General features: G+C 39.4%; 1 protein-coding gene across 1 annotated transcript; it reads left to right on the forward strand.

Moving 5' to 3' along the window:
- The first annotated feature begins 3,030 nt into the window (after positions 1–3,030).
- On the forward strand, positions 3,031–24,452 carry sparc (secreted protein, acidic, cysteine-rich (osteonectin)). The gene is given in 13 exon segments (XM_052014362.1): positions 3,031–3,184; positions 11,517–11,589; positions 12,114–12,161; positions 14,010–14,054; positions 14,056–14,101; positions 14,582–14,706; positions 15,613–15,648; positions 15,651–15,689; positions 15,691–15,736; positions 18,676–18,812; positions 21,097–21,245; positions 21,889–22,037; positions 23,773–24,452. Coding segments are annotated over 12 exon segments (906 nt in total). The 5' UTR covers positions 3,031–3,184; positions 11,517–11,532; the 3' UTR covers positions 23,802–24,452.
- Positions 24,453–25,218: the final 766 nt, after the last annotated feature.

The raw sequence follows: 25,218 nt of genomic DNA on the forward strand, positions 1-25,218 counted from the left end.
ATTTTGTTAAGTGACAACCTGGAACTAATTGGATGGCACAGGGATCAGTGACGGGGCCTCAAAAGTTTTCAATTCATACTAATGAGTGTATTAAACACAGAACAGAGAACAATACAGTACAGGCCCTTCGGCCCACAATGCTGTGCCAACATTTTATCCTGCTCTAAGATTTATCTAACCCTTCCCTCCCACATAGCCCCCCATTTCTCTATCATTCATGTGTCTATCTAAGAGTCTCTTAAATGTCCCTAATGTATCTGCCCCCACAACCTCTGCCGGCACTGCAGTCCACGGACCCAGCACTCTCTGTGTAAAAAACTTACCCCTGATATCCCCCTTATACTTTCCTCCAATCACCTTAAAATTATGCCTCCCTTGTGTTAGCCATTGTTGCCCTGGGAAAGTCTCTGACTGTCCACTTGATCTATGCCTCTTATCATCTTGTACACCTCGATCAAGTCACCTCTCATCCTCCTTCTCTCCAAAGAGAAAAGCCCTCGCTCACTCAACCTATCCTCATAAGACATGCTCTCCAGTCCAGGTAGCATCCTGGTAAATCTCCTCTGCACCCTTTCTAAAGCTTTCACATCCTTCCTATAATGAGGCAACCAGAACTGAACACAATACTCCAAGTGTGGTTTAACCAGAGTTCTATAGAGCTGCATCATTACCTCGTGGCTCTTGAACTCAATACCCTGACTTATGAGGGCCAACACTCCATATGTCTTCTTAACAACCCTATCAACCTGCATGGCAACCTTGAGGAATCTATGGATGTGGACCCAAAGATCCCTCTGTTCCTCCACAATGCTAAGAGTCCTGCCATTAACCTTGTATTCTGCTTTCAAATTCGGTCTCCCGAAGTGTATCACTTCACACTGTTCTGGATTAAACTCCATCTGCCACTTCTCAGCCCAGGTCTGCATTCAATCAATATTCTGTTGTAATCTACAACAACCTTCTACACAATCCACAACACCACCAATCTTTGTATCATCAGCAAACTTACTAACCCACCCTTCCACATACTCATCCAAGTCATTCATAAAAATCACAACAACGGGGGTCCCAGAACAGATTCCTGCAGAACGCCACTGGTCACTGACCTCCAGGCAGAATATGCTCCACCTACCACCACCCTCTGTCTTCTATGAGCGAGCCAATTCTGAATCCACACAGCCAACTTTCCCTGGATCCCTTATCTCCTGATTTTCTGAATGAGTCTTCCATAAGAAACCTTATCAAAAGGCTTACAAAAATCCATGTACACCACATCCACTGCTCTACGTTTATCAATGTGCTTTGTCACATCCTCAAAGAGTTCAATCAGGCTCGTGAGGCACGACCTGCCCCTCACAAAGCCATGCTGACTGTCCCTAATCAGCCTATGCTTCTCCAAATGCCCATAAATCCTGTCTCTGAGAATCTTCTCCAGTAATTTGCCCACCACTGAAGTAAGACTCACTGGTCTGTAATTCCTAGGGTTATCCCTACTCCCTTTCTTAAACAAAGGAACAACGTTTGCCACCCTCCAATCACCTGGCATTACTCCTGTGGCCAGTGAGGACACAAAGATCATTGCCAAAGGCGCAGAAATCTCTTCCCTCGCTTCCCATAATAACCTTGGATATATCCCACCTGGCCCCGGTGACTTATCTATCCTAATGTTTTTCAAAAGTTCCAGCACATCCTCTTCCCTCAGGTCGACATGTATTGTAGTGAAATTTTGCTCATGATACAAAAATGGATGGGAGAGCAGGATGTGAGAGGGACACAAAGGGTTTGCAAAGAGTTATGGTGATCTTGAACTAGGAGGCATAGGTTCCCAGTAAGGAGTTGCCGTTTGAGATGAGGAGGTGGTGGAATTTATTCCCTCAGAGGGTCAGCGTTCTTTGGAAATTCTCAACTCAAGAGAGCCGCAGAAGTGAATTGATTGAACCTATTCAAGGTTCAGATGAACAGATGTTTGGTCCATAGAGGAACTAAGGTTATGGGAAATGAGCAGAGAGTACAGCTGAGGCCTTGGTCAGAGCAGTCATGATTTTATTGAATGGTGGAGCAAGCTCAAGATGCCATACAGACCATTCCAGCTCTTGTTTCTTATGTTCTTAATAAAACACCTTTGAAAAGTAGTCCCTGTTGTAATGTTGGGAAATGCACCAAACATGTCAACACAGCACAGAAACACAAATGGCAATATGGTTATGCCAAGATCTTTTTTTCTTTGATTTTAGCTAAGGGATTAATATTGGCCAGAAAATGTGGGGAATCCGTCTGCCCTTGTTAGTTATAATATGTTGCAGATAAACGAGCACACTCAGTTGGGTTTGATTTTATTAGAATCACAACCATGACCTCAGTAAATCCAAGAGAAGAAATAGACAGCCAAAAAAAAATCCTGGAAAGGTCCAGACTAGATATTAAGCAAAACCCTTCTGCAATTCATTTAAATCTTTCATCAATATTTATTAAGTTGGTATTTTCCAAAGCCTGATTGTACAAAGCCATACATGCATTTGTTAAATATACCAGTTTTTATTGCAGAATTGGATGAAACCAATTGTCCTACATTTTTGTGTAGCTCATCTATGAATTCCATTGCTAGAAGGGACCCACTGTGGCCACGTATACTGGGATGGACGATGGTAATTAACGGCACTCCCTTCATTATTTTGGGTTTAAAAAAATAAATTTGAACGACATAGATTTGCAGTTGCCACGTTGACAGTTTTTTCGCCATATAAAACAAATCCAGATGTTCAGATAATCAGCTAAGGCACAAAGAACCGATTGCTGAAGCCTAGGATGGACCTTTGTTCATAAATCAACGCAGGCAGATATAACTAACAAATAGAAATGTAAGTGGAATTAATTGAAGACTATCGCACTTTTTCGTATGACCAAGCAGAGTTTTAAACCTTCTGAGATAAATCTGTGCAAAATAATGCTGCCGATAGATTGTTCTGGTCTGCGACAGAGGATGCATTCCACTAGTAAACTATGCATTTGATTTTTTCCACTCAGAACAATCTGAAGGGGGGAGGGAGAGACTGAAAGAGAGCCAGCCCGCTGGGGATACCATTGCTTCATTTCCTGCAAGCTTGCTCTAAAGACTGGGACACTTGCACCGCCTCAGTCAGCCTGGTGCTCTCTCGCTGCTGGTCGGTCGTCGTTCTCTTCTCAGGTAGGAGCTGCAGTTTGCCGTTTTTCTAAACTATTCCACTATCTGTAAGCATGCTTGATTTCTGGCGCATTACTAAAGTTCGTGTGCCCCGAACTACGTTTGCAGCCCTTTTTGCTCAGATGTTCTTATGTTGATGCTTTTGTTGATGTTCTGTCTATAACTTGTGCATTTCATTCACAGTCTCCAAGGATCTTTAAATGCCTTGTAAACTGTTAGCATTTGCTTACTACCGCTGCTGTTTCTAAATTTTTTCCCCCTATTTCTGTAGGATTTTGTTCCTAGTAAGGATTCCTTGTCGTTTGATGGGCTAGACACTGAGGCTACGTAGTTTTACGGATCCTTTAAGTTTAAATGTTTATTTTGCAGCCTGTAAGAATCCCGTTAGGGAACAGGTGATTTGGTTTTGTTAGAGAACGGGAACCCTTTGTTTTAGGAAAGAGAATTCAACTTTCAGAAGTGAGTTTTCTTCTGCGACGAATAGAGGGAGTAAGTCAGACTCTGCATTTCCAAGGCTGGGTCGGGGGCAGGGGAGGTCTACTAAATGAGATTGGGTTATGGTTGGGATCTATTGTCGAAGAATCAGATACAATCTGTGCCACAGACAAACAAGAGGCCGAGGACGAAGAGAAAGACGCGAACTTCTTGTTCCTTTCCTTTGACAACAGAGGCCCCTCCCATTGTATCTTTGTAGAAGCTGTCGGATGTAATTAAAACTTTTGATGTGTTTGTAGGGCTTCATTAGAAGCAGCAAACCAGTAACGGCTGTGGATCGCTCGTCTTGCACTTATTTTTAATCTAATTACTAAAGAGCCTTATCAGGACCATTACTCAGATATACGTAAAGAGGTGCATTTCTATCCAAATCGATTAAACGTATACCACTTCCTCGCTTTGACTTCTCAACAAAATGCAGTGGTATCTCACCGACTGCAGTGTTGCCCCTTTTCAACGTAGAATTACCTTAAATGCGGAAGTTTGCCAGATAAAAGGCTTCAAATGCGAGGAAGATTTATAAAATGTCTTTGTAACGCAGCCTTTAAATTTACTCCTTGTGCAATTAAAGGGACGACTTCGAATATACTGAAACCTTCACTCATGTGCACTTGTTTTATTTTGGTAACGCTGCACTGTTTGTTTTACCAGTCTTGACTGCGGGTGTGGGAGAAGTTAATTTTGAACCAAACGAGGCTTTGGGTGCGTCCTGTGACTAGGTTGTGGGGTAGTTTACAACTGGGGACTCGCAGCAGGTGAAGACTCCCAGCTGTAAGCGGGGCTTTCACATCTGGGCGCCGGGACAGTCAACATGAAGTAAGTAACATGAAGGGCGAGGCAGAGTCACCAGATTCAGTTCCTCGTATCGCCTCTTTTGAAAGAACCACGAATCAGTCGAATCCTCTGCTCTTTCTCCGTGTCCCCAATCAACGTCCCTCCCCCAACTTTGAAGCCCATATCCAATTTCCTTTTGACAGTTACTATTGAATACTGAACAGGGTCCGCCCTTTCAACCAGTGCTTATCCCGTCATAACAGAAGGCAGTGCACGGAAAATTGAGAACGAATGCGATGAGAATGCCTGTCACTTTAACATTTAAAACAAAATAGCCAACACTCAGGTCAAAAGCAGACCTGTCATACTGACTAGGAATATCTGGAATACCTAATATATTTTGCATCGCTATATATGTAAGATGTGCAGTGTTGGAGAAGGGGGAAAACAACAGAATACAATTCTGGAACGTTAACTGAATACTGTGTAGTGCGAAAATGAGGATGAATTTCCAGGGGGGTGGGGGAATATAACCCAGTGCACGTCTCAAATATGCAAGCTTGTTGTTGTTGTACACTTGCTGTTAATTAGAAATATAAAAAAAATAACGAAGTGGCCCGAAAAGGAATTCGGACTGAGAAAGGCGAGAGTCCCTCTGAGAGTCACAGCTGATGTATTGCCGATGATACAAAAGCCAGAACGAACAAAAAGTAGCGTTACATGTCTTTCAGCTGACTTCGTTCTTTGGCTGCTGCTGGGTACGGGAGATCCCGAGTTTTGCTATCCGTGAGGGACAATTTTTTGTATTTTTTTTGCACAATGTTTTTGTTATTATATAAAAAATAAAATTTGCACAATGCATATTGTGTAAATTTGTTTGCAAATTGGGAGAATCTTTCAATGTCCTTGTTTCGGTGTGTACTAGTCTGGAGAGTGCAATCAGCGACGAAGAGTGGGAAATTTGTTTCCAAATCCCACAGGGCGAATGGTTGCTGATTTTGGATTTGTGTTGCTTGAGTGTTCCTGTATCTCAGACCGCCGTTTGCAGTAAGAGGTTACAAAAACACCGCCGAATGTAACTCCTGTTCAGATCGTAACCATAACTTCCGAAATCAGCCCAGTTCATGTTAGCTCTGGGAGGGGGTGAGAGGAAATCACTGGGGACAGAGGATTTCCTGTACGATTCCAAAAAACCCTTTCAGAAGTCAGTGTATGGTGTTTGTTTAAAGTCCTCGGACACGCTGGTGCCCGAGACTCGAGAAGAAAAGCATCTCTGTTATATCTGGCCGCACCGATGTTGTGGCGAAGGGTCTGGGATCTGAAATATTAACTCTTGTTTTTCCCACCATAGATGCTGTCTGACCTGATGAATGTTTCCAGCGTCTTCTGATTTTATTTCCGATCTCCAGCAGCTGCACTTTTTAAACAATATATACTTTCGTTCTCAGCATTAAGCTCGTTTGAAGGGATTGCAAATGGATCGACTCTATACAACGTGTCCTGTGTGCAAGAGCATCTTATTTGCATCCCTCTTTGTCACGCAGGCTTCTGAGAGAGTACAACCGTGTCACTCATGGCCAAATGTTCATCGACCACTCCTCGTTAAGAGGCTCCCAACTCAAATAAAGAACTAGGAGTTCTCTGTCCTTCACTGTAATATTGACAAGAACATTTACGAGTTTTCCATTTAGGATGTGAGGCTCCCTGCCCATTTGCTTTAGTGCTCTACTTTCTCTACTTGGTACCCTGGGTCTGAGAACAGGCAAGGAACAGCCTGCACAGATAGTTCAAATAAACTTTTTTATTTTCAAATTTGTTTTGCGTGGAAGTGGGTTAATTTTTTGTCATAATCATACATGTTATTAACACACGAGATGTTTAAAGCATGGCATTAGTTTCACAGCTGTGATGGGTGCATACAATAATGCTATACACACCTGCTTATTATAATGTTAAACAAACACACAAAACATGCCTAGGTTGAGGCTATTGGACACCCTAATGACTAAATGCATTCATTGTTTTAATGTTAAATGGTAATGTGACATGATTTAACATCAACGGATAGAACATTAGCTCTAAAATGTGACATTGCTTCCATTTATAGGGTGTCATTTTAATAGGACTTCCACGTTTATTCAAAGTACAGGTATGCATTAATGCAAAAGTGGCAGAATAACTCAAACCCACCAATGCCTCAGGTGGATTGGACTATTTCTGTAGTACATGCTTATCCCCCATACTTTATATAGTCATTGTGCCAAAAGTCTCTCTCTAACATGCACAATAACATCATCAAATATTTCATTAACATGGACATGAAAACTCAGGGCCTTGCAGCAATGTAAACATGGACACTGATTTTAAACGATTTGAACAGTGAAATGCTTTAGTGACCTTCAATGTTTTTAAATTCGCTGAAAGATTCTTTTTGCCACTTGTACATGAACAATAAATCAAATCATTAGGTTAGCTGCTTTAGGTCCTGAAATATTTCAAGTAAAATTATAGTTTATCGGCTGAGTAAAAATTCAGACATGTTAGTACATTTTCTTATGATTCTGCAAGTACGTGCCAGTTCTGAATAGAACCTGCTGCAAGCAAACGTTTCAATTTCGTTTGACTTATTGAATGTTACCTTTTCATTTAGATTGTTTTCATTTTCACTCCTGATTTGATCACCCAATATTGTTCAAATTCAGCTCACCGTGGATTTCGATTTTTGACATCAAAGAATACATCAGTAAAAGTAGCCTTTCATCAACAAATAGAGAAAGTGAGATCTGTTTTTTTTTTGCATTGTGTGGTCTGGACCTTGTTTGTGCTAAAGCAAGTTCCTGCTATTTTGGTGATAGCTATGAATCAGTTCCTGTTATGGCTGTGAAGAGAACTCTGAAGATGGGAGAATGCAGAGGGAAATATCAGTCGCCGCTGGTTCATTACTACATTACATATCATGAGCTGATTGTTCTGAAGCAAAGACACCAGTGCTTGGGGAATCTTCACTTTTGAGAATCTTATTTCAATTCCCAAAGCATATCTCTGGATGTCCGTACATGCTGTGAATGTATAAACGAAACCTTAAGTATTACTGACTGTCATAGATTGAAAGTGCTATAGCTGACGAGCCTTAGTTATGTGAGCACCAAGAGCCCACCTTCTGGGGGGTTTGTTCATGTTGCTTAATAAGAATCTCCAACCAAAAAACAATCCATCTTTTCCTGACGTGTATATATAATTTCTCAGAACATTTTATTTTTATTGTTTCTCATTTCCAGCAATATTTTGCATTGTGTGCACTACTGAAGAATATTGTGCCTTTAGATTACATCTTCCATATCATTGTTTATTTTCCCTCAAAGTGCTTCAGAGACAATAAAAAGCAGTCATCTGTATTTTGTAGGAAAACATATTCTAATTTTTATGCAGCAAGCTCCCAAAACAAAAAGATATTCACAGGCTAAAAAAATTTTGAGGAATTTCATTAAGGAATATGCAGTAGAATTCTCTCAACTAAATCCATCGCCAGTGAGAAAAGGGAGGTGATGCCTCAAACATGTCAGCTGAAAAAATGGTTATGCATTATCAGCCTAGCTTCTGTGACCAAATCCTGAAACGTGATTAGAATTTATAGTTTAACCGTTCGGGGAAAGAGTGAGGCTTCATTGCCCAGTTCGAATCAAGTTAATTAATCATTTTATCAAAATGGCCATGTAGGAGGGGGACTGTATAAATTGTACAGTTAAAGCTTGTCACATAATGTTCCAAGAAACTTGCAACTCTTGCATCATACACAGTGAAATCCACTGCATTATTTGCAACTGATGTCATGGTGAAAATGTAGAGTTCTTTCCATCTCTTTCAGCTCCTTGTTGTAAGAAACTATCTTCAATAGGTCTTACTTAATCTAAATAAAAAATAGACTGCCTGAATAATTCTTTCTTTTGAAGAACAATTGACCTGAAATACTGACTGCTTGTATCTGTACAGATGCTGCTTGACTTGCTCAGGATTTCCTGAATTTTCTGTTCCTATTCCATTTTTTTTGCGTCTGCATTATTTTGGTTTTGTATCAATATGCCGTCCCTTTTTATAAAGAATTGAGAGATTGTTGGTAGGGGTGTGATTTTCAAAATAATCAACAGGGGAAGGAAGAAAATAAGTAGAGATGTCTATGTGAATTTGGAGTTTGTTTAACTTAAGGTGCTTAGTATCAGGAAAAGGGTTATTTAATAAGACCTAAACAGCTGGGGTTCATCAGAATGAGATCTAATGGATGAGCTTTAAATGTTTGACTTAAAGGATTTTCTGAAACCAGTGAAACTGTAGATGTGGCAGAGATTACCAGTTTAGAAAGCAGCAGATGGTGGGGAGTTCATTTGATCTACTCCTCTCTAAACTCATTTTGATGTTTTGTTATTTCAAGGTAAACACACCCAGAACTTGTTTCCGTGCATGCAGTAATCCCATCAGTGTGGACCAGTCTTGCATGTAAAGTGCTGAAATCACACTCCATTGGACAGCAGGAGAGGTTATGTAACAGAAAATAAAATTGTCTGGTCTATACCATTTAAACATATGAAGTGCCTGAGTCTAGTCCTCAATAGCCAAAAACTGCATCTCACCCATATCCACTGTATTATTCCTCTTAACAAGTTGATCATTAAAATCTTACTGATCCCAATGGAATCATTTCCCCACTATATAGTCATAGAGCAACGCAGCACAAATACAGGCCCTTTGGCCCAACAAGTCCATGCCATCCACTGTGCCCACCCACCTACTCCCAATTTCCTGCATTCGGCCCATCTCCCTCTAAGCCCTGCCCCTCCCTGTACCTATCCAAGTGCTTCTTAAATGGTACAACTGTACCTCTGAGAATATCAAATTTGTCCCACCCGGTTCTGTGAATTTCATTTATCCCTCATTCTTGTTAGAATCCAGCTCTGCAGTTATTAAATGTTCAAACATATCTGAAATTATTCTTCTTAATATAAATGATCCTTATCTTTTGAAATGAGTTAATTTTGTATGCATAGAATTAGCGCATTGTTCTGTGAAAGCAAAATCACATAGGGATCAAGTACAAGCTGGGCTTAATCTGATTACACAACCAGAAGTACTCAAAATAGTCATTATGAAAACATTGAGCTGATGAAGTTCTGAGTTGCAAGTCATTTTATATGCCACTGGAAATCTTGCACAGTGCCACTGCTATTAAATGTTTCGGACTGTTTTCAATTCCTACTGTATCTCAGTTTGCTCCTCCTGTATCATAGAACTGCATGTTGAATGTAAAACCAAGCCTTAAGTGAGGCAGACAAAACAGAAGAAAAATAGCCCTGGAGTCACTTTGTGATATCCCCGCCTGCAGCGGTCTCTATTCAAACAGCTGACTCGAGACTGAAAGCTGTGACCTTGCAATGACCCTCCCATAAAACCTTTAAATCACATATTGAACCCATCAAAGTGCCAGTGTTCTCTGAATTTATCCAACGGGCTGACTTTAATCTACTGTACCTCTGAGTTCCATCTCTGGGGGGCTCTTCGAATACTTTAATTTGTTTTATTGGAATTGGTTTATTATTGTCATGTGTACCGAGATACAGTGGAAAAACTTTGTTTTGTAAGCCATCCATACAGATCACTTCAAAACGTAAGTACATTGTGGTAGTACAAGGGAAAAACAATAATAGAAAGAATGTAGTGTTACAGTTGCAGAGAAAGTGCAGGTAGACAGTAAGCTGCAAGGCCATGATGAGGTAGATTGTGAGGTCTAGAGTTATCAATAACATACAAGAGGTTCATTCAAGATTTCTATAAGAGCAGGATAGAAGCTGTCCTTGAGCCTGGTGGTGTGTGTCTTCAAGCTTTTGTATCTTTTGCCCGATGGAAGGGAGGCAGAAGGGAGAAAGTCTGGAGTGCAAACCTCTTGCATCGAGTGCTTTTTAGGGGATAGATCTTTTCTTTCCCCTTTCGTTTTGCTGGTGTCATAGGCACACCGAAATTGTAAGTTAAGCTTGTCCTGATAACACTAACCCTTATATAAAAAAAGTCATCAAAGAAAGAGATGGGTGGTGTTGCAATGCAGGGATGGGGAGTAAATAAGGAACTTGTTTATTTTTATAGATATTGTAGATGATGAAAGACAGAAGCAATGTGTTACCCACGTTATTTCAAAAAAAATTTAAAAGACAATGAAGATAGTTATCGTTGAAAGAGCCTGGCAGCTAATTTGCACACAGCATGGCTCTACAAAGGTTAATGAGAGAAGTGGTCTGATAATCCATTTTAGTGCTGCTGGCTGGAGGATAAATGATGACTAGAGTACTGAAGAATTCTTCGGTTCTCCTTCGAATAGTGCAGTGGGATCTTTTTAAATCTACTTGCAGAGACCTGGTCTGGTCTTAATTTAGCCATCCTATCTGTGACTGCATCTCTCCAACTGCAGCAGTCACTCAAAACTGCATTGAGTCTTGGTTCTATTCCCCCAGTAAGGAGTACAAAATGAACCAATGACTCTCTGACTCGGAGAAAAAGTTACTTGTCCCTAGCTGAGGTTGTCACCTGCCTTAAGCGAAATGATTGAAGGGATTTATGAGTTAATTTGAAAGTGGGGGGAAAAAATTAAGGCAGAATTCACATATGATTCATTGTGAAAGATTAATGGCAGAGATTTGAATTAAAATGCTTGATGTGTGGAGAAATCACAATCCAGTGTTTAAAAAATTAATCCCCTTCTAATAGACCCATTTCAAACTCTCTGAAAAACGAATCTCATCCATTGCTCTCTAACCCCACTCTACATCTCGCTCCATCATCTTCTTTGACACTGTGCAATTGGCTATCTCAACTTCACCATCCAATATTTATTCTATTCTTCCAGGAAATAATTTACCTGAAAACTTCCAATTTCTCCAAGTTTAGAATCGGGCAAAATTAAACTAGGAAAATTTTGGGATTGAAACCTCATGGATCCTAAGTATTACAGATTTCCTGTATATTGCCTTTTGTAATAGCATTTTTAACTTGCACTTATTGAAACCATATACTTGTTTCTCCTCAGATCTCAAAACACCAAAATGAGGGCCTGGATCATTCTTTTCCTATGCCTTGCAGGCAAGGCACTGGCTGCTCCTGTAAGTACCTGCAATATAGGACAAGTTCAGAATTGTAATCTGGAATGCAACATATGGGATAAGAGATTGCACAGTGGAGCAAAGTGCATGTATCAATATGTGTGACCACTTGCCCGAACTAGGTTGCACTTGATATTCAGATAGGTCATTATCTATTTCACTCCAACCATAAACTCAGTAGAATCTAGGTAGTATGAGCTCTTTGTACAAATCACACAGGCATTCAGAACAACATCCATTTACTTTGGAACACTACCGCAAGTATTTGCAGTAATCAAGATGATTTTAGATGGCTGTACTCAGTACATTCCATGTTCCTTTCCATTTTCTGTGATAGAAATTTCCATAATGATTTTTGTTTTTGTGATCTCTGCAATCCATTAAAGGCCCTGGAAAGGCATATTGACTTGCATGTTGAATGCGAGGATTGGAGATAGAGGTTTTGAAAGTAGTGCATTACAGTTCTGAAGGCAGTTGCTCCTGTTAAGTCTGACAGCATTTTTTTAATATTCCTAATTTCACAGGGGGAACTTGTGGCTGAAACGGAGGTTGTTGAGGAAACCGAACAGGAGGTAAAAACAATATTTGATATAATGATGAGTTTGACACTTAAATAATTCCCCAAAGGAAGGCAAAACATATTTAGTAAACAATGAATTGCTGATGAATCTTAATAACAATGGCTGTCAATGATGTATTACAGTATGACTTATAAAAGATATTTATAGGATAGAAAGCCAATATACAGGCCACTCATCATCTTTTCCAACTGTATCTTTATACAATTTATAGATTTTCTTATTGAGTCCTTTATTGCCTTAAGAGAATTGCTCTTTATTCAAATATAATTGCCTTAAAATCCCCACAATGACATCTTTTCTGTGCTTGATTTGCCTTAATATGTGGGATGTTAATACTAATGTCATTGTTGCACAATATGATTTCAAACAGTTGGTTATTAATAAGCATTACAGGAGCCCCTCTCCTTCATTCTGGAAGAATGTTTTTTCCCAGAACAAAACCAAACCTTTAAAAATCCTTCAATACAAAAATGAATCCCATATTTCAGAGCACTTTGAACTAATTGGAATATGGATTTTTAAGAACACCGTAGTCTCTTATCTCCTTGTAGAAAAAGTGTGTGGGGGGGGGGGGGGGAAGCTTTTGAATCAAGGTTGATTAATACAGTTTAATGTTATCTTGGGGTTTTGTCAATTAAGTTTTTCTTTTAAGATTCTCTTATTGGAGTTCTGTCACTGTCCACTTTTCAATTTTAACTGGACGGTATTCATAAAAATACAACTCGAAGTACTTTGGTGGAAGGAGAATACTTAATGGACTCATCCGGCTAATGGGTGAAAGACTGTATCCTTGGATAGGAATTTACAAATTGCTTGATTAATCTTGAACAGTGGACTTACAGCAATAGATTTTGACAGTTCTGTCCTCGTATCTGTCCTTTGCCTTTTCAGGTAACAACCGTAAAAGTTGTTGTTGAATGTACAGCTCAACTGTTTTGTGACAGTTGTATTTGCATTTCCTGTTCTTTCTAAGGTGGTCAAGAAACTTGTTCATGACTGATATAAGACGTTGGTGAGGCCGCACTTGGAGTATTGTGTACAGTTTTTGATCCCTCTGTTATAGGAAGGCTATTATTAAACTAGAAAGAGTGCAGTTTACCAGGATGTTGCCTGGACTTGGGCGCCTGAGTTACAAGGAGAGGTTGTGTCGACTAGGATTTTATTCCCTGGAATATAGGAGATTGAGGGGTGACCTGATAGAAGTGTATAAAGTCATGAGGGGCATAGACAGGGTGAAAACACATAGTCTTTTCCCCAGGGAAATCAAGGCATAGGTTGAAGATCAGAGGCGGAAGATTTAAAAGGGACAACAGGGGCAGCTTCATACAAAGGGTGGTGCATATTTGGATTGAGCTGCAGAAATGGTTAAGGCAGGTGCATTAACAATATTCAAAAGCCATCTAGATAAATACATGGATAAGATAGGTTTAGAAGGCTATGGGCCAAACACGGGCAGGTTGGACTAGCTTGCTGGGCAACACAGTTGGCATGGACGAGTTGGGTTGGAAGGGCCTGTTTCCATGCTGTATGACTCTATGACTAAACAATTCAAAATACATATCCCAGAGCAGAAAATGACATGGAGTTTACATGTGACCAACTATTTTCCACCACCACATCCTGCCTACCTTTTGCAATAACAGTTTTGCATCCTTTTCCACCCCCTGAGCTTAAATCTTAGTTAATCATCCGTGCCCAGCAGTTAAAGCCAAGTTGGTCAGATATTGTGTACTGATTTTTTTTTTTTGTCCCTTGGATGATTTTTGGAAGACTTTCCTCTCTTCATTAAAGTGGGATAAGAAGGTCAAGTTTGTTAACAAGTGATTTGTATTCATATAGGCATTGCCAGTTGGAGCAAATCCAGTCCAGATTGCCACAGGAGATTTTTGAAGAAACTGAGGATGATACCAAGAAGGAGATTGAAACTGATAAGTAAGTAAAGCAGTTTCCAGACATCCACTCTTTGTGAGGTGGTTTTGAAATTTAATTTGCAAACATTCAAAGTAGTTAGATCTGGCCTCTGTGGTTAAACAAAATCTAAATTGACCAGATCACATTGGACTTGAGGCTTGAGTTTCAGAATGTTGGGCTACAATGTACATGAACATCACTGCACTTTCCTACTGACACCTTCCAGCTTTCATCTCCACACAGTATCTTTCTATACTGCATTCTGCATAACTCTGTACATTACTGTTCTAAGTCTTTTAAATCCATAGTTTAGTATTGATTTTGTTATGCACTGGCTTACATGATGGAAAAAGGAGAGATGGAATAAAAATACAGCTACAGAAGAAGAAACCCACTCAAATGAAAGTAACTTGGAAGGAAAGCTGCTTGAGGTCCACAGACTGATTTGAGGAATCAGTCTTTATTTAATATAATTTTGAGATTTGACTTTGCCTTCCCAGATCCATGTGAAAACTTCCACTGCAAACGAGGAAAGGTTTGCGAGGCTGATGAGAACAATGAGCCCATATGTGTCTGCCAGAATCCATCAACTTGTCCACCCAGCTCTGTTGAATTGAGAAGGTCGGTTTCAAACTTTTCCAAACAGAATGATGGTGCAGTCACTGAGAAAGCTGACAACGGGGTGGGGGCAGGGTGGAACACGATTAGTAAGGCAGAACCAAAATAGCCCACAAATCAGATTACAAAGTGGCAACTTACTGAGGCTCTATGCTGTAATGACTTGGAGATTGTAAAGGATTCATTGGTGACAAATAACACAATAACAAACTGTAGAATGTGGAGACCACAGATCTCCCATGGTGTAGCCAACCATTCAAAAAGATGGACTTTGGCTACTCTTCAGCAACAGCGAAGACATGAATGGCTGCACATCTGCTTGATGCAAAGGTCTGAATTGTCAGCTTTTATATTAAACTTTTCATTTAAAAACAGTGTTTCTATTATTGAAATCTACAAGAGCCTGATAACATTTGCTAAGTGGACACTTGGGAGTAGTGAAACTAATTATCCTTTCACTTTGGACATTAGTGATTTTCTAAAGGGAGGACACAAGATATAGAACTGTGTGATTTACACAAGTAAATTGCCATTAATTATATTTGTCCACAAGATGACATCATAAAGACCATGATTAGTAATTTGCATCCAGGAATTCCTCAGCACATGACTGCCTAACATTTCGGCACTGCCACTGATGGTATCTTTTGTATGGAAAGGGGCAAACACTTTGAACTAACAAGCGATAGGAATGGGCAGAATCATCTTGGATAATAGTTTGCATCCTGGCCTATTTTATACTGCATTGAAATTAATATACAAGATCAATATTTGCTTTTTTCAAGCTTAGATTGGATAAGACTTATAATTGCTTAAGACTTCAAAAGCATAAAATAGAATGTGTTTTGATGCTGAGAGGATTAATTTGACATTCTACTAGAAAACAGTAACTTTTTCTTTAACCCTTCCCCAGGTGTGTGGCACTGATAACAAGACCTACGATAGTGCCTCTGCCAGCTTTTTGCCACCAAGTGTGCATTGGAGGGCACCAAAAAAGGGCCATAAACTCCACCTGGACTACATTGGACCATGCAAATGTAAGTGAAGTGTATACTTTTAGTGAATACATAGAAGGGAGAGGAATAAAATTGTGCAGAAAGTTTTCCTACAAATGTTGTTCTTTACATTGTTCTACCAGTACAAACTCATCAATACAGTCACCTAAATTAGCTTGTTTATTCCATGCTGCATTCCCATAGTTAATCAGCAGAGTTGCCCTAGTTTTGAAATGAAAACAGAAAATGAAGATGATCATGTGTAGAGAGAATAGATTCATGTTGATGACCCTTCATCGGATGCTTGATTTTGATCCCTTAAAAGCCATGACAGCCTTTTGTTAAAGGGATTAGATTTTGACTTGAAGGTGGTGCTGCTTGGATCAGAAGCTGTTTTGGTTAGTGAATGTTAGTACAAACTGAGTTTATAAGCACAGACACCCATTATTGATAAATGAACATCATGGATAATAGAATAAACCTTGCAATCAGGAAGGTCTCAGGCTAAATTGGTATTAGGCCGGCTAATTAGTGGCTGGAAAGTGGTGGGATCATTAGTTGCTTTGGTGTTCTGGATGGAATGTAAATTCCTGCCTACACTCACTATTAAACACAAAAATGAAGTATGCCCATTTAATCCACGTACCAGATACTTAGCGTGGTCACACATTCAGGAGGTACAAGTGGTTATTGCACATATGGGGAGGGATCATTTATGTCACCTTGCCGCAGGCGGTTGCAGAAGTCCCACCTGCAACATTACACCCGGGGAGTAGTGGGCATTGACCGAGTCACTACTGGCAACAGATACGGGAGAAGCAAAGGAATTGTCACATTTGGAGTTTAGACTATTCCACTAAATAATCAATGAAAAGATTATGTAGCTAATTTAAAAATAAATGGGAGAAAGATGTACATAATTACATAGGCAGGGAAAGTGGGTGGCAGGGAATAAAGAGGCCAGCGTGGAAAGGAGAGAGTGATTGCTTTGTAAATTTAAGGCAAGCTCAATAGAAGAAAGCACTGCTTTAGGAAAAACAATCAGCAATTTATTCATCGTTTGTAGTCTGAGCACATTGCACAGATCGTATCTGACAATGGATGAAAGTCTACTTTAGCAATGCAAAGGCTTTTTAGGTAGTCGGCTGCTCCATCACAGAGCAAAGGTCGGGGAAACCAAACAACTGAAAAGGGATGAGGATGGAGGTAGAGGAGGGGAACCATCATTTCTTTGAATGCTTAGCGTTGTGATGGGTCCATGCTTGTCAGTGCTGGTCCATCAGACCATCTTCCAGCAAGGGAATTCTCAATGGAATATAGGGAAATGTTTAAAATGGCAATGTATGGAGAAGAATATTGTTAAAGCACCAGTCTTTAATCTGGTCTGCAAACCTCGTTAAATATTTAACCAGATAAATGCTTTCTTGGAATGAAGTTTGTACTGGTAAGTTTTCTACATCAGATCCAGAAATGTAAATAACTTTTTTTTTCCAATGAGTTAATGTGGCTCGGGAATGTTTTAATTCAATCTGTATTGTTCATGTTATACATAATGATTTAGCCAAGAGAGTTAATTCCAGAAAACTCTTTCATAATTGAAGGCATTCTATGTCTTTTTTTCTCTTTGACCTTGTAACTGAGTACAGTTTTATTTTCCTATTTTCCCTTGCACATCCCTTCAGCTTCAACCTCTCTCCCAGTTTACTTAGCTCTTTCTCAAATTGCCACCCATCCTGACATGCATATAGAAACATTGCTGATGCCATTTTTTGTTGGCGGTATAGAGCTGTGTACACAAGTTGCTGTTGTTGCAGGCATAACAATTGCTACATTTCAAAGTAAGCTCCTGGAGATATAAATGCAAGACTTTTTATGTCTACAGCATTATACCACATTGCTATTTGCAATGGCTGATCAAATCCATTACATTGGATGAATTTATATTGGCAGCCTTAACCTGACATTTGCCCAGACTTCTTACTATGCAAGTACAACGACTGATTTTTAATTAAGGGGTAGCTTAGACATTCGAGTCCTCACCGGTTGTTGAAGTGTCTCCTAAGCCACAGGTGTACAGTGGAAAATCATGCACCCACTGTCTGTGATTTTCTGGTGCATGCTTACAGCATGTGAGGTGCCTTACCCCAGTAGAGGATTGAGAAGACCTGCTGATGATTAGAAGTACAGAATGTGAAAACCATAGATTGATATGGTGTGGATAGGGATCATTCCATTCATCACTCATCATATCTGTACTGGCCATTTGAAAGAGCTACCCAAATAATTTCATTCCTCTGTCCTTTACCCATGGACCTACCACTTATACTCCTGTATTAATGTTATTGGATCTTGCTTCCACCAAACATTTCAGACCATGCATTGCAAAATGCATCAACTCACCCATTTTAAAACAAAAAAAAATAATTTCCACACCTCACTTTCGGCATCTCTTAAATCTGCATTCCTCTGGTACAGATCCTCCTCCTACGGGAAACGTTCTCCTCATATTGTGCTGTCAATGTTACTTCACGGTTTGAAAGTGTGAGCAGTGGACAAATCGGGTTCACTAAACGAACTGCTCACATCTATAGCAGTGTGAGCTTGGAATTTCTCCAGGAGTGAAAGCAAACATGAGGGGGAGATTGGGGTATGAGAAACCTCCTCCTCCTTCCCCAACCCCTCTCTTCCCCCATACTGATTCCCAAACTAAAATCCTGGGCATACACATACATGTTTGACCCACCGCATTAAGGAGGAGATGAACCTCCCTTTTCAAAAACCTGGCAAACTGGTAAGTCAGGATTTTGTCTTTTGGTCCAGTCTATGTAAATCGACCTTGAACTGCTTCTAATTTTCTGATGGGTCTTCCTGGTTTTAGATAGCATGGAAATTAATGAATCCAGGAATGAATAAATTAAAGGAACCTTTGGAAGTAACTTTCTTAATATCTCTAAATGATCTTCTTTGGGATTCCTTTGCAGTCATTCAACCATGCCTGGATAGTGAGCTGGCTGAGTTCCCTCTGCGCATGCGTGACTGGTTGAAAAATGTCCTGGTGACCCTCTACGAGCGTGACAATGAGGAAAACAATCTACTGACTGAGAAGCAAAAGATGAAGGCAAGAAATGTGCATCTTTTTCAACCCTTTAAAACAAAACTGGGAAATAAGATAATGTCAGAAATGATTTGGTTTATTTCCTCTTGAGTCTTTAATTGCTAGAAGTTAATTTAAAAAAAAATACTGAGGTTATTTGACTTCTAGCCTTTACATCTGTCCCTTTTGAGAAAGTAAAATAAAACCAAAATTGCTGGAAATGCTCAACCGGTTAAGCAGCATCTGTGGCGAGAGAAACAAGTGTTAACATTTCAGTGACCTTTCAGCAGGAAGGGACATCATTTGGCCCAGCATTCCTTTGCAAACTCAATTTCTACCCACATGTATTTCAAACGTGGAGCTTATTCAGTTTCTATTATCACAATAGGAACAGACTTAACAATCACTTGGATATGAGTGAATTGATTAAAGAAAGTTGGAATGGATTTGTTTCAAGGCAAAATGGGTCTAACTAACTTAATAGAAATATTTGAAGCTGGAGAAAGGATCAATGTAGGAAATGCAGTTGATGTGTATCTATGGACTTCCAAGAGGCATTTAATAAAATGCTACAGAATGAGCTTGTCATCTAGAACATAGAACACTGCAGCACAGTACAGGCCCTTCGGCCCACAATGTTGTGCTGACATTTTATCCTGCTCTAATATCTATCTAACCCTTCCCCTCCCAGATGTTAACCCTTCCCTCCCATTTCTTTATCATTCATGTGGCTATCTAAGAGTCTCTTAAATGTCCCTAATGTATCTGCCCCCACAACCTCTGCCAGCAGTGTGTTCCATGCACCCACCACTCTGTGTAAAATAAAACTTACCTCCGACATCTCCCTTATACCTTCCTCCAGTCACCTTAAAATTATGCCCCCTTGTGTTAGCCGCTTTCGCCCTGGAAAGAAGTCTCTGACTGTCCACTTGATCTATGCCTCATCATCTTGTACACTTCTATCAAGTCACCTCTCATCCTCCTTTTCTCCAAAGAGAAAGCTCTAACTCATTCAACCTATTCTCATAAGACATGCGCTCCAATCCAGGCAACATCCTGATAAATCTCCTCTGCACCCTGAAGCCCATGGAATAAAAGGGGCTCTCATAGATGGGAAATTGGCAATGTAACAGGAAGCAGAGTAACAATGAGGGGTTGACTTTTAATCTGGAGGGAAGGATACAGTGGAGTTCCATTGTGATCATACAAGGTCCTTGCTTTTTTTTAAATATCCAGGGTATTTGGGCAGAACTGCCATGTTTACTGACAACACGAAGTAGGTGGATGGTAATAGATAATTTAGAAGATATTGGCAGACTGATTGACGGGTGACAGATGAAATTTAATGGTGAGATATGTTACATTTTGCTAGGAAGAATGAAAAGCAATATAAATGAGAGGACCACAGTTCTAAAAACGGGTACAAAAGATTGGGTTTTTACGTGCATGGATTATTGAAAGTGTCAGGGCAGGTTGGAATAAAACATTTGGGCTCCTGCCTTTATAAATATAGGCACAGAGTGAAAGAACATCAGTGGTAGGGAAATTATTGGAGAATATTCTTACGGATGGGATCTACTCACATCTGGAGAGCATGGACTTGTTAGGGATTGTCAGCATGGTTTTGTGCGGCAGCAGTCGTGTCGTACAAGCTTTTGTTTTTTGAGGAAGTAATGAAGATGCCTGGGGGTAGGACAGTGGATGTTGTCTACATGGATTTTTAGTAATCCATTGGACAAGCATCCCTCTTGGTAGGCTGATTCAGAAGATTAAGGCATATGGGATCTACAGAGACTTGAGAGATTGCATTCAAAACTAGAAGACGGTAGAGGTGGAGGGGTGTTATTCCAACTGGAAGTCCATGAACAGTGGTGTTCCACGAGGATCAGTGGTGGGACATCTGTGAAACAATTTGAACAAAAATGTAGGTGGGCTGATGATACAAAAATTGGCAGAGTTGTGGATAGTGAGAAATGTTGTCAAAGGATTCAATGGGATATAGACCAGTTGGAAATGTGGACAGAGAAATGGTAACTTCAAAGAAGACTGCAATTGTGGTCTCTCTAGTTCTTGCTGTAATTGGCAGGCTCACCCTTCTACACCCCATGTCCCACAATCCTGAAGGTCTGTAGACCTGACGATTGGTCTTCAAGCTGAAAACGTCAACTGTTTCTCCTTTCACAGATGCTACCTGAGCTGTTAAGTTTTATGACCATTTTCTGTTTTTATTTCAGATTTCCAGCATCTGCAGGTTTTTTGATTTTTCAGCATCACCACAGCATGTCTGAATGGTTTTTCTATTTAACAGGTAAAGAAGATGTATGACAATGAAAAGCGTCTTCAGGCTGGAGAACACTCAGTGGACCTTCTGGCTCATGATTTTGAGAAGAACTACAAGATGTTCATCTTCCCTGTTCACTGGCAATTTGGACAACTTGACCAACATCCAGCCGACAAGTAAGCTCCATCTGAAACACTGCACGTTATTGATCAGAGGTTTAGTTTCCATACACCTTACTGTAAGTGAGGTCTAGGAAATTGTGAACAATTGAGGTTTCTCACTTGTATCTGCCAATAAAATCTATCCAAGGATGTAAGAAATTTTGTAGAACCCAAGCTTCTTGCCTGTTCAATTTTGAACCTCTAGTGGAGGCTTGGGCTTCCCAATAATTTGATGTTTTTATCCCCCAGTAATTGGATTGAGTTTTTTTGAATGTACGTGCTCAGCTCTAACTCTGTCCACAGACGTCACATGTAGACCCAAGTTAGTGGGAGCAAATGAGTAGTGCAGATTGTTTATGTTACTTCTTTATCTTCGGGGATTTCAATGACAGCACAAGATGCCCCCAATGACTGCTTCCGAGATTAATAAATTCAACGTAGAGGCAGGAGGCAAGATTTATGATGTCCATGCCCACTTTTTCATGGGACTATCCAATTACTGTCAATCCCAATCACTTTAAATTGGGAAACCTATGAGTCTAAGATTTGATGTCTAATTTGTTCAGTACATTAGGTCACCTTCCAGTTGTATGTACAACTGTTTAAATGTTATTAAATGAATCCACACCTTGTAAATGTACCTTTGTTTTGATTCCAGGTACCTTTCTCACTCTGAGTTGGCTCCTCTCCGTGCTCCACTTGTCCCAATGGAGCACTGCACCACTCGCTTCTTCCAGCAATGTGATGCAGACAATGACAAATACATTGCCCTGGAGGAGTGGGCCATGTGTTTTGGTATCAAAGAGGGTGAGTATCTCCAGACAACAGGAACTGAAACTGTTTACTGTTGAGGTTGAGTTAACTTCCCACCAGCAGCATTTGAATTTTGAAAGGGGATTAAGGCAAATATTTATGTTGATAAACAGTTCACAACTTTGAGGCAGTTATTTTATTTACACTGAGGATTAATATTTCAGGCAATCTATTAAGGGTAGTAAATGTACAAAGTAAGTTGTCTAATCACACTAATAATATAAACAGGTTCAGGTGGGAGCTGTTTATCACGAGGGAGAAGTGTTTGTGCTGAAAATCTATCATTGGTGCCAATAAAAATTTGGATGGATATTGCCATTCCTATTTCTTAGGCATTTTGCACATGTATGATGGTTTTGGTGATGATTGGAGGGGAGGAGTAAATCGGTGCACAATACATAGTATATCTATGTGCAGACTAGATTTCCACCTCACCCAAGCAAAAAAAAACACTTGCTAATACTATGCTAGTTAGAAAATCAGCCTGATTTTTTTTTTTCATTTCTGTTGATCTCAATGGAACTGATATTAGGACATTTCTATGACAAGTAACCAAAGGATAAACAGATTAACATTTCCATAATGTCTTCCATGACCTCGGTCATGCCAAAGACAGTCAATTAAGCATTTCTGTGGTGAAATTACTGCTGTACTGAAGGAAATGTGACAGGCAATTTGCATGTTGCAAGTTCCCTCAAAGCAATGTGATAATTGAAAATGAAAATCTACATGTTATAAATCTGAAATGAAAATAAAATTCTGGAAAACTCAGCAGCTCAAGCAGCATTTGTAAAAAGACACACAGTCAATACTTCAGGCTGAAGATTTCTTTGTCAGAACTGAGAAGGAGAAAAAATAAGTTGGCACTGCAGGGAAGGATGGGTAGGACAAAGGAAATATCTCTAATTTGAAGCCAAGGTTGCTGTGGTGATCTTTTTATGAAAACACATTGTCAGATTGATGAAGCTATCAATAATTTGTCCACCAGATGGTTTTGTAAACAGTGTATCATGTTGGTGACCTTGTCTTCACTCTATCAGAGATATTTCCTTTGTCTTATCCATTACTCCTCCACCACTCTCTCTGCAACTTAAAACTAATTTGATTTCTCACTTTTCCAGTTCTGTTGAAGGGCCTTTGACTTGAATTATTTGCTCCATTTTTCTACCCAGTCACCATCATATTGCTTGGAAATCTTTCTTTTTAGTGATTTTTTTTTGGTTGAAGCGTAATGTTATTCAGGTATAGTGGATAACTTCCCTACTCTTGCTTGGGGGGTGGGGGTGGTGGAATCTATCTGTCTTCTACGTCTACCTGAGAGAGCAGGTACACTGTCTCGTGCATAAGACTCTACCTCCTAACAATCAGGACGCATTCTATTTTGCACTGGAGCACCTAATTTTTGTGCCCTGGTTCCTGGACTGATGCTGTCAACCTACAACCTTCTGACGCAGACCTTAGCCCTATTGTTTGCTCTATCATGCTTGCAGGTCAGGGTTCCCCATAGACTAATATATCTAATTTTATGTCTATGGAAAGAAAGATGAGGAAATCCCTACTAGGGATGCTCAACATCAATGCTAGTTTAATAGACAGACGGTTTTGTTAAGAAAAGCTGCCTCTTTAATTGAATATCAAATTAATTTGTGTACTGTTTGTAAATGAGATACCTGTAAAAAATTTTGAATTGAAATCTAATTTCTATATCATGTTTCTTCTTTCCTTACAGAGGATATTGATGGCAATCTTCTGATATAATCTTCTGTGTTACTTTGCCTATTGCTGTTCATTGCTACCTTTGGGTAGTGGTGCTATCTAGAGACTGACTACATTAATGGTGCTACTCTATTATCTATACCACTGTAACACAGTGCATATGCTTTCAATAACACTCATTGACAAAAAAAAACATACGTACATCTTCAATTGTTGAAATTCAATGGATTATTTTTTTTTGCTGTGTTTATAATTGTCTTTGTCAATTAAAGGAGTAACTTGCATGTGTTAACAGTATTGCCTGAATTGTCACCCATGTAAAAAGAAATCCCCATGTAATCATGTCCAGAACCCAGAAGGTTCATAGCTTCTCTCTTTTATGTACAGGTAGACGGTGATTGCTGTGGTTCAATGGCTGGGTGTTAGGGAACTAATTTCAGTATGCTGTCAAAAGTTGTTATGGATTTGTGTTAAGGCTGGAGTGCTAATATGTGTTTTGCATCTGTAAGGGTTTGTAAAGGGTAAAAAGGGACATCTCAGATGTTAATCAGAAAGTGTAAAACTTGGAAAATGAGGATGTGATTGTACAAGTTGAAGAAAGTCTACCTCGGTCCCCTTACGCTATCCACTAACACAGGATAAGCATATTTCTTTCTAATAAAAAAAATTAAAACAAATTATTTCATGCATGCAGTTGCAATGTTGAAAGTGTCTTTTTTGACTGCAGAGATCAATATTATTTCAAGTTTTGTAACCTGGTATTTTGTACCTGGTCACTGAGCTAAAAATAAAATTCTGTTATGTGCTTCTATACAATATTCACCATACAATGGAATAGAACAACACAACAGTGCCACAATATATTGCATACCCATGCTTCTTCAATGCAGTCACAAATTACACAGCAGTCTTGCTTTATTTTATAATGCAGCACAATACAATGCACTGTACAGTGCAATATCAAGTGTATGTGATTTGTAAAAGCACAATTGTCCTGAAAACATACAATTTTTAGATTGGTAGCTTTTTAATTCAATTTTGCAAACTAGGTGTTACTGCCATGAACTGTCCATTAGTACAAATTAATTTTATCTTTGAAAATAGTACAAATTACATCCCACACAATACTAGCTGTACAATAAACAATGTACTTTAGGGCACAATGCCAATTGAAACCATGCTTGCAATACCAATTTTGTCCTTTATAGATTAAACAAACAAGCAAGAATATGATACTAACTTTAAACTCCACATTGCAATACCAAAAATCTGTTTTATACTATAAACTGCAATACAGATTGTTATGATAAAAGTGCTGTATGATAAATATAGTATGTGGTAAGACAAACTGCAATGTATTGTAAACTATATAAAGCAATTCACACTACAGTAATACAAGACACTCAAGACTATTAATATTCTTCTATAAATGGGAAAGAGCTAATAGTTTCCTCACAGG

This window comes from Pristis pectinata, chromosome 4 (assembly GCF_009764475.1).
Source record: "Pristis pectinata isolate sPriPec2 chromosome 4, sPriPec2.1.pri, whole genome shotgun sequence".
Lineage (NCBI taxonomy): Eukaryota > Metazoa > Chordata > Chondrichthyes > Rhinopristiformes > Pristidae > Pristis > Pristis pectinata.